This window comes from Nematolebias whitei, chromosome 21 (genome assembly GCF_014905685.2).
Source record: "Nematolebias whitei isolate Nwh7 chromosome 21, NemWhi1, whole genome shotgun sequence".
Taxonomy (NCBI): domain Eukaryota; kingdom Metazoa; phylum Chordata; class Actinopteri; order Cyprinodontiformes; family Rivulidae; genus Nematolebias; species Nematolebias whitei.
In genome coordinates, this window is record NC_056518.1 from 29,888,982 (window position 1) to 29,898,931 (window position 9,950).

At 43.8% G+C, this 9,950-nt stretch overlaps 1 protein-coding gene across 1 annotated transcript in view; it reads left to right on the forward strand.

The window, feature by feature from the left end:
• brf1a (BRF1 RNA polymerase III transcription initiation factor subunit a) overlaps positions 1-9,950 on the forward strand; it is a 55,264-nt gene that overhangs the window by 11,861 nt on the left and 33,453 nt on the right. The window contains exons 6-11 of the mRNA XM_037695098.1: positions 247-396; positions 1,858-1,951; positions 3,178-3,304; positions 3,470-3,509; positions 4,020-4,112; positions 5,004-5,297. Coding sequence (XP_037551026.1) covers positions 247-396; positions 1,858-1,951; positions 3,178-3,304; positions 3,470-3,509; positions 4,020-4,112; positions 5,004-5,297 — 798 coding nt within the window. The remainder of the gene's footprint in view (positions 1-246; positions 397-1,857; positions 1,952-3,177; positions 3,305-3,469; positions 3,510-4,019; positions 4,113-5,003; positions 5,298-9,950) is intronic.

Genomic DNA, 9,950 nt, shown 5'->3' on the forward strand with positions numbered 1-9,950 from the left:
TAACGTTCAGAGTCTTAACGTTCAGAGTCTTAACGTTCAGAGTCTAAACGTTCAGAGTCTAAACGTTCAGAGTCTAAACGTTCAGAGTCTAACGTTAACACTAGTTAAATAGAAAATACACTTTCTCTGGCCAGTTTAAACTTTATCAAGATGTTTTGGGTCTTTTGCTCCGCTCAGAAAAAGACGAGCGATTCTGAAATGAGAACTGGGGAGGAACCGTTGTCAGAACCTGTCTCCTCTTCTCAGACCCGTGTCTGTACATCCCCCGCTTCGCCCAGATGCTGGAGTTCGGCGAGAAGAACCACGACGTTTCCATGACGGCGCTGCGGCTGGTCCAGAGGATGAAGCGGGACTGGATGCACACAGGAAGGAGGCCTTCAGGACTCTGCGGAGCAGGTAAACACCTGAAGGTTCAAGGGAGGGGTTAACGCTTGGTGTGACTTAAAACCTAATTAATAATGTCGGAAACATCTGAATCAAGGTGGAGGAGCCAGATGTTACCGTGTTGGACAGATGTTCATCACCACAGCCAACAGTTTGAGTTTTAGACCATCTTGCGTTGAGTCGCTCTTTTTGGAGGACTTCCTGGGATTATATTAACTGAACCAGATCTTTAATCTTAGATGGCTCATTTTCTTTTCTCCTCAGTTTTAGGCGAGATGACTGCTTCTGTATACTTTGTGCTGTTTGACGGTTCATGTATCAAACCGTTGTATTGTTCGATGTTTTGTTTATTTCAAAAACATCGTTCTGTTTGGTCTTTTTCAGCTGCTGGCTCTGTTTTTGTCTTTATTTGCTGCTTTTAGCTCCCATTTTCCCAACGGTACCATTTCCCATGTTTTAGCTGTTTTTAGCTTTTATACATAGTTTAGCTCATTTTTATTATGAGCTACAATGTGGCTACATTTAGCTTTTAGCAACGGTTTTGCTGTTTTGTAGCTTCTGTTTTGCTGATTTTACCTTTAAAAAGTTTTTTAAATTTTTTAATTTCAGAACAGTTTTCACGGGAAAGTTTTAATTCCATTTTATTTAAACTTTTTTCCCGTCAGGTTTTCTGAGAAAACAATTATATGAAAGTTTGATATAAAATAAGTTTATTTGAGCTGGTTTTCTTCTGAACCCTGGATTTGTTGAACCTGGTTCAGAGTCCAGTCCTCTGGTCCTCCTGGATCTGAGGTTTTATACAAAACGCTGGAGCTCCGTTCTGCAGCGTCCTGAACCGAAGCTGTCGAGGACCCCCCACCCCCACCCCCCCGGCCTGTTTATCCTGTTTGATTTTCTGCTGCATCACCTGAATAATTGATCGGTTTTTATTTAAATCATGGATGAGGGAAACCGGCCGAAGGAGCAGAAGTTTTTCCAAACATGATTTGAGTTTAATCTTGTTGCTGCTGGAAGTTTTCTTCACGAGGAAAGGTTGTAGTTTGAAATGAAGCGTGACGTAGTTGAAGTGATAAAAGTCTGGTCTCCAGGGCAGCAGCTGCGGAGCGAATCGGTTGTAAGCTGGCTGTGAAATGTTGGAGTCGTCAGTCAGAAGGAAGAAACAAGCATCCATCTTTTAACAGCCTCCTCAGCCAAGCAAGTCTAATGACGGTTACATAAGTGTTCCTGCTGCCCCCCCTCCAGGCTCCTGCGCCACCTCATTGCATAATGTTAGTGTGATTTCTTTGTAAAACTGTTTTTGTGTTAAAAACAGACAGCGCAGCGCTCACAGCTCCCCCCTCGGTGCACAAACAGAAATCAGCTCATTTATCGATACTTTAATCTGTAATAAAACATTCTCTCTGCTGTTTTTTTTTTAGTTATGGTTTAATAATTTTAATCATCTGATGGAAACTCGTGTTTTCTCGTTTGCAGCTCTTCTTGTCGCAGCTCGTTTCCACGACTTCTGTCGCACCATGAAAGAAATCATCAATGTCGTTAAAGTCTGTGAAGGCACGCTTAGAAAAAGGTACGTCTTTACGCTTTAAAACTCCAACAGAGGACCAGATTCACAAAGACTGTGCAGGACTGACGTTTTTTTTTTTTTTGCATCATTTGCTCCTAAAGCCCACAGACTCGGGTCAGGCGTGAGCAGTTTTGTAGTTTAAATTTGACCTTCTGCCACAAACAGCAGGAACAAAAGTGACAGGAAAAAGTTTTTAACAGGTGAAATTCAAACTGCATCAGAGAGGAAACACGTTGTGGATTTTCTGGCTCAGCTCGACTCCCTTCATCCTATTCCACCCGACTTGGGTCTCTCTGAATTCTGTCAGCCAGCACGGTCTGCAGCTCCTCACTGCACCACTGTTTAGACATTTTAATGGATGCATTTATGAAAAGTCAAAAACAAAAACGAACGCTGCATTGCGAGGCTTTAAAAATGGTGTGTTATATTCTTGAGCGTGAGACACTCGTCAATGTCCTGCAGTCCGCCGATGTCGAACCTTCAGCTCGACTCGCTTCAAACCTCGGCTGAGTCGGTTCCAGTAAACAAGCTGGAAGTGGGTGAGACCACACGATGGACTCAAACCTGCGCCGAGTCAATGAAAAGGGCCGTCGATCTTCACTGCATCCTCTTATTTAAAATTATAGGTGAGGGGAAAAGCTATCTCAAAATAATTACGTTTAAATTAATTATTTCTGCCTGGTTTTGAATTGAGGTTTGTTGAAATGTTCTGTAGTTGTAAAGTTTTGTGCTCTGAATGTAAATCAGCCTCTTGACACTTGTGGTGGTACAGAGGATGATCTTTCCTGACCTGCCTGTTTGTGAAGGTGTCAGTGCAATAAGTTCCTCCTCTTCCTCTGTTTTTAATTTTTTTTGGTTCCTTCTGAGATGCAGTTACCACCAGCTATCAGGAGATGGTAACTATTTTATGCGAACTGTGTCTTAAACACCTCCCGGTTTCTGAAAATGTTTTTTCCCTGGCTGAAGTTTATATAAATATGGGAGGATTTACAAAACCTTATTTAAATCAAATTAAATTAGTGCAGATATGCTGTCTTGATGGCGGCACAGTTTGAAGCATAGCTCTCCCTTTATGAATCAAACAGAAGCACTGGTTACATTTGTCACAGGATCCTGTGGTAGAACCAGGCATGAGTCTTTCCTGACTGTGTCTGGACTTTTGTTTCTGTTTCAGGAAAAACGGTCACTTTAAAATTTTAAATTGAAGTTTAACGACTTTTTTTAATCAGACTGAACGAGTTCAAGGACACTCCGACCAGCCAGCTGACGATCGAGGAGTTCATGAGGGTCGATCTGGACCAGGAGTGCGACCCGCCGTGTTTTACTGCCGGGCTGAGGAAGGCAAAACTCCAACAGGTTCAAGTTTGTTTTTTACTCATCGACATTTTCCTCATTCAGCCTCAGAACCTTCCTTTACTCCGAGACGATCCCTCTGATCTTCTCTCCAGGCAGTTCTGATCGACTGATTAAAAAAAAGACCTTCGCTGTGATTCAGGTTCTTGTTTTTTATCTTCACTCCAGCTGGAGACCGAGCTGAAGAAGAAGATCCACGACGTTGAAGGTGTGGACGGTTTTCATGTTGGTTTGCAAAGAGCACCTGGATTAGCTTATTTTAGCTTTTAGCTACAGTTTTGCTACATTTAGTCTGTGCGTTAGCTCGTTGTGGCAACCCCATAGAAGAGAGCGGGCTTAAGCTACAGCATAGCTTTATTAGCTACAGATGTGCTATAATTGGCCATTAGCTACAATTTTGCAACATCTAGTTAGCTTTAGCATCTGTTTAGCTCAATTTAGCTTTAGTATTAGTTTTCGTTTTAGCTAGGTAAACATGTACTGATATGTTTACTAATTTAGCTGTTTCGCTTGCTTCAACATTTGCTTTGTTAAACTTAGCTTTAGCATTTGTTTAGCTGATTTTAGCTTTAGCTGGTATTGCAAATTTTAGTTACTGTTTTGCTACCTTTGGTGTCTGTTAGTTAATTTTAACTACTCTTTTGTTTGTGCTTTTTTTCAGTCTTGTTGCAGAAATAATCCAAAACTTGTGATTTTTCTCTGTTTTTATGTAAAACAGATGAAATCCAGGAGTACCAGGATGAGATTGATGCCGAGCTGGAGGGCAGCCGACCCAAACTGAGAGGAGTCTACGCTGCCTACACTAAGGAAGGTGAGGGACCGTCCGGGAAACTTCAGACTGTCTAGACTGGTCAGGTCCAGAAAGTCCTGGCTTCACTGCAGATATTTGAACTTCTCTTAGATCCTCCAAAGACCAGACGGCTGGGCTGGTTTTTATTTTTTATTGTTGGAGGGGTGAGGGGGCATCATCCGGCTTGAAGTGGGGACCTTGGCAGAACTGACACCGGACTGTACGAGGCTCCTCTCTGAGGATGTTCTGGTCCAAGAGGTTTTGTCTTTAGATTTTAATCATTTTAAAGAAGGATCGTCTGATATCGAGTCTCAGTCTGACTCTGGCGTTTTTCAACATTAACTTTACAGAAGCTTAGCATTAGCATTAGCGTTAGCTGATGTTCTGACGGGCCCGTTACTAAACTGCTCTTTTTTTGTATTTTTAAAACACTTCCACATCACACGCACGTTGGCTCCTGCTGTTTACCTTGTAAGCTTTTGCGGGGTCGAACTGAGCGACGTTTCATCTCATATTCCAACGTTTCGTATCGTTCGATGCGGAGTCTGAATCTTTTAAAATGGCCTCCAGACAAAACTGGAATAAAAATTTTCCTCGTCATATTTTATTCTTGTGCACGGAGAATTGCTGAACCTTTTCGACCTGCAGTCGGCTGTAAGTTTCAGCGCAGGACGTGCAGCAGGAAGGTTTCAGTTTTCACACATTTTAAACGTTGGGCAGGTGAGAGAAGCTGCAGTTCGTTTCCTCCTCGGACTCTCAGACTCTTTATCTCCACCTCAGGTTCTCTTCACACCGAGCAGGTTTTCTGACCAACTTTAGTTCTGGATGATTATTAAAACACTAATGAGGACTGAAGATGTCTGCAGCTGATCCTCCACAGGTTCTAACATGATTTAAATCTGATCTCCACAGACCTTAAAAGCGAGGACCTTAACTCCACGCCATCTGAGGTGGCGGATGAAGACTCTGATGAAGATGATGAGCTCCGGGCCATAGCCAAACACTTTGGCAAAGAGCTGTCTGAGATCTCGGTGGAGGCCCTGATAAAACTGGAGAAAACAAGACCAGAGGAGGAGGAGGAGGAGGAGGAGGAGGATGCTCCACAGCAGAAAGGCCCGTCTCTGGATTTCATCCTGGGAACGATGCCCTCATCGGCCACTCTGGGCCTCTCCAAGACCTTCAGCAGCTGTAAGGACGAGGCGAATGGTGAGTACATCCGTTCTACAAACCACAGGTTGGGTTTGTCTCGGATCAAACTTTTCACCTTTAGACCCACAAAATAAAAGCTCGCGATCCAAACTGTTTTAGCTCCAAATAAACAAACTATGAAAGAACTGTTTCACAAAGAGCTGGATCAACGGTCTTCAACCGATCATGACTGCTGTTTGTATCATAACTTTTAATGCAGATCTGTGGCAAACATCTTTAAAGTTGATATGAGGACCCCTCCCTCGGCATTCCATGACCCATAGTGGGGTCCTGACCCATACTTTGGGAACCACTGTTGCAGCGTGCAGCTGCACCCGGACACAGCGGGACACCCCCTCGTTTCATCAGGTGTATAAAACATGAGAAGAGCACACGGGAGGGAGAACATGGCAGGAGAATCCTCACCGTGGACTCGGAGTCCTGCAGGAGGGTTTCCAGCAGTCCGGGTTCCGGTCTGTCGGATTCCATCAAACCATCTGATGCGAGGATTATTGTTCTGTTGTCTAAATATCTTTGTGAGGCTGCAGGCCTCAGGAGAAAAACTCATTCTTTGTCTTTTTATAGAACTGTAGCGGTTGATAAATCTGTTGTCAACACTCACCAGACAGGAAGTGGTCTCCTCTTTATACGTTTTATCTGCCCACCTTCTTCCTGTTTCACCCTCCGTTTGTTTGACACAAAGACAAAATGTGAAAAAGATTCTTCAGGCTTCAGTAATGTGCGGCCCTGGTTCTGAAATATAAACAAAAAGACAACAAACTGAACTTTTCTGCTGGACCACCATCACAGAACTCGGCCCGCTCTGCCTTGAATTACCTCGTTACCTGAGTGGGAGGCTCCGTGATGCCCCTCCCCCATCGGGCCGCGCTGAGGAGGTGTTGATGGACGGTGCTGCTCAGCTACGTCTGTTGATGAGGAGAAACCTGTTTTTCTGGGAGGTTCTGATGGTCCAATGAACACAGAACTGGGTTGAATCGTTGACATCTGTTAGATAAAAACACTGAAATTCTTAAATTATTTCTCTGAACATCAGACAATTACTTTTATTTGTGAACATTTTTTACAGTTCCCAACATTGAAGCTGTTTTTATCTTTCAGCTTATCTTTTGGTACTTTTAAGTGGGAGTTTTGCTACTTTTTGCTTTTAGGTACCCATTGTTAATTTTAGCTAGCCATTTCCCACTTTTAGCTGGTATTTTGCTAGCTTTCATTTTTGGCTCTGGTTTGCTGCTTTTAGCTCATAGCTGGCTTTCTCATATTTTAGCTAACATTTTGTTGCATTTAGCTTCTAACTAAAAGCCTTTTAAAACATTTAGTCTATATGTAGCCATTAGCTACTTTTAGCTTCTTGCTAGCCTTTTAATACTTTTTTGTAGCTAGTGTCTTGCTGCGTTTGGCTTCTAACTAGCCTTTTGAAACATTTAGGCTATCGCTAGCTATTAGCTACTTTTAGCTTCTAGCTAGCCTTTTAATACTTTTTTTTAGCTGGTGTTTTGCTGTTTTTGGCTTCTGGCTAGCCGTTTGACACATTTAGTCCAAAGTTAGGCTTTTGAGACTTTTAGTTGATGTTTTACTAACTTTCTTTTTTGGCTGGTGTTTGCTACTTTTATCTAGCCTTTTGCTACTTTTAGCCTTTAGCTACTCTTTTGGTAAATGTATCTAGCGTTTTACTGCATTTGGCTTCTAGTTAGACTTGACACATTTTGCCTATAGCTAGGCATTTTCTTCCTTTTAATTGATTTTTTGCTACGTGTTGTGGATGACTCTCAGCTACCTCCACCCCGATCCTTAACTCAGTATCTGTCAAACTGAACCACCTTGAACTCGGTTGACTCCTAAATTAAAACAATATTTAGCTGTAAATCTAAAACTGATTCAGAGTTTTATTAAAACCTGTTCCGTGTTCATTTACAGAACATCTCGTGAAGCAAACTGTTTGATTTGGAGGTTCAGGCTGGTCCTGGTTTGGTTCAGGGGATGAGGGGGGGCATATGGGGGCATCAACCCCCCCAAACCCAGACTTTGAAGTGTTAAATGGACCGGGGGACCTTGTCATTATGCTGAGCCTTTCATCAGACTCTGGAGGAGGGAGACACGAGGCAGTTCTGAGTTTTTCTGGAGGAAAAACACAATAAAAGAAAAATGTGGATCTTTTTAGCTTTGAGGACATGGGAAACATCGACAAAGAGCCGTTTCATCTCGCTCCTATCAGCACCACGGCTGTCATTAGTTTTCTTTTGTCGCCTCTTTGTTGGCTTTAAAACCGTCCCTTCGGCTTGGAGTGGAGTCGTTCCAGGGACTGGAGAGCTTCGGCTTTTCTTCTGAGGCCGCGGTCAACAGCAGCTTGGCTTCTGTCCAAACTATAACACATCACTGAGGAACAAACGTCCCTTTTAGAGAACCCAGAAAACAAAATGGAGCCGTTAAAACACATGATGGGAAAAGTTTAGCTCCTAAAAGTGAGGAGGCCTTTAATGAGGAAGTCGAGGTGCGTCAACACCTGAAACTAAAATCACCTGAAGGTTTTGTCTTCCTGAGAAGATCGAAGCTGAAGCTGGAATCGTTTCCTCTCAGATCCGTCCTTCACACCACATTTGGTTACAAAAAGAAAAAACAAAAATTTCTGACACGATTTTCCTTCTCAAATTATGAGCAGACGAGGTGAGAAGTTCCTCTCCAGGAATAATTATGACAGTTTGTGCTGAATTTGAAGCATCGGTTTGTTCTTTAGTTTTATTAAATTTTATTTGTTTGTAACAAAAAGATAAGACTTCATTAAAGGACGAGGATTCCCTGAAGGAATGCATATCACCCGCCACTCTTCACGACAGTTTTAGACCAACACCTTTATCCATCTGTGCTGTTGTGAAAGACTTGGATTAATTTTAGTTTTCACAAGTGCTCCCATGTTCCTGAGGTTCTGACCCACTTTGATCCAGATTGTAGCAGCTGCTAAACAAATCAATTATTAACACAAAAATCAATTTAATTGCTCCTGAACTTGTGGTTTATTATTAATTTATACAGACTCGTCTCCTGACTGCTTTTAGGGCTCTCTCTGCTGCTGGGACATCTGCCCGGGCCATACTGGACCTGCTGGGCCCAGGCAGGGCAGAACAGATGGGTGAATGGGTCCAGGCTCTCAGACGAGGAGGAGCGAGTTGATTGGTTGCTGGGATGACGGCTAACGTTTAGTAGCTTTAGTTTTTTTCTGTGCTTCAGTAGAGTAACGGGAACAACGGAGGAGCTCAGAGTGCTGTTTGTCCTGCTCACTCTTTTTAACAGGGAGCGACCCAACCTCGTCCTCGGCCCAAACCAACATTCATGTTGTCACCGTTTTAGATGCGACTGTTTTCATGCTGACTGAAGTGTCTGAACGTGTGCATGTGTAGTTAAGTATAAACCACAGCGCCAGCTAGTGGCCCAGCATGGAAGCTACAGCAGGTTCAAGGATCACGGTGTTGCCGTATAAACGTGTGTGTTGTTCGTGTTGAATCAATGCAAAACTACTGAACGTTTTGGAGACTCATTAAATTTTCCAGCTGGTCTCCAACCGCCTCAGCTCAGTGAGTGTTTTACTTGCAGCTCCACCGTGCAGTCGACAGTCAGTCTGTAGATTATAAAAATGCTGTTAGTAAAATAATAATCCAAGGCAGCTGGTGGGTTGGACTGAATATTAACTCGAGCCTCTTTTACAAAAACCTCAGGGAGAATTTACTTTTTTCTCTGAACGACACAGGCGTCCAGCTAAAGACTCCGTCCCCCCCCCCCCCCCCCCCCCCCGGGGTCTCTCCCCACCTTCAGCACCTGCAGGACTTGGTCTGGTTCTTTGTCTTCTTTGGGATTCCAGAGCTTCTGTAGTGAAGCTGCAGATTTTTGCTGACCACATCAAACAGACCGCCGCCGCCCAGGGCTCTGATGTGCAGGAGGGGGATGGGGGGTGGAGTCAGGTTACCTGTGTGTGACGACCAGGTGTGTCTGTTCATCCTTGGAGACAAAATCTGAGTTCGATAACAGATTTTATCCCGAGGTTGTTCACATTGGGTGTGGAAAAAAAACAAGAGACAGAACGTGTAGTTTCAGGTCCGTCAGACTCAGAACAGAGAAAAAAGTGTTTTAAAATCTGCAGCGACTTTCTTTAAATACTTGGACTCATGTACAAATCTCCCTCCCTACAGTGAGAGGACAGAAGAATTGCAGTTTGGTTTCATCGTGGCTCAACCAAGTCTGTAATCAAACCTCGTCTTTAACCGTCCTCCTCTTTGATAAAAGAACTAAAATGTCTTCTGATGTCTAATATTTAAACTTTATTCTTCTAATGATCTCGTTCAAAGCAAAAACCTAAACCGAGTAGGTGAAAGCAGCAGCTGAATACTGAGGTACCCGCTCCCTCCCCTCCCCTCCGTGGGTCAGGCAGGTGTGATCAGCTTTGTCTCACTGTCTCCTGAAGCTTCAGATGTCTCCTGGGCTCGTCTCAGTCTTATCTCCTCCTCACATGCTGGAAGTTTCTTGAGGGCTAGCCCGTTCAGACAGCCTCTGATCTGTGTCTTCTTTCTTGATGGCTTTTTGAAGGAAGGTTACATGCCCCCCCCCCCCCCCCCCCCCCCCCCCCGCCCCCCCACCCAAGCCCGCGCCCCCCACTGCTCCCCG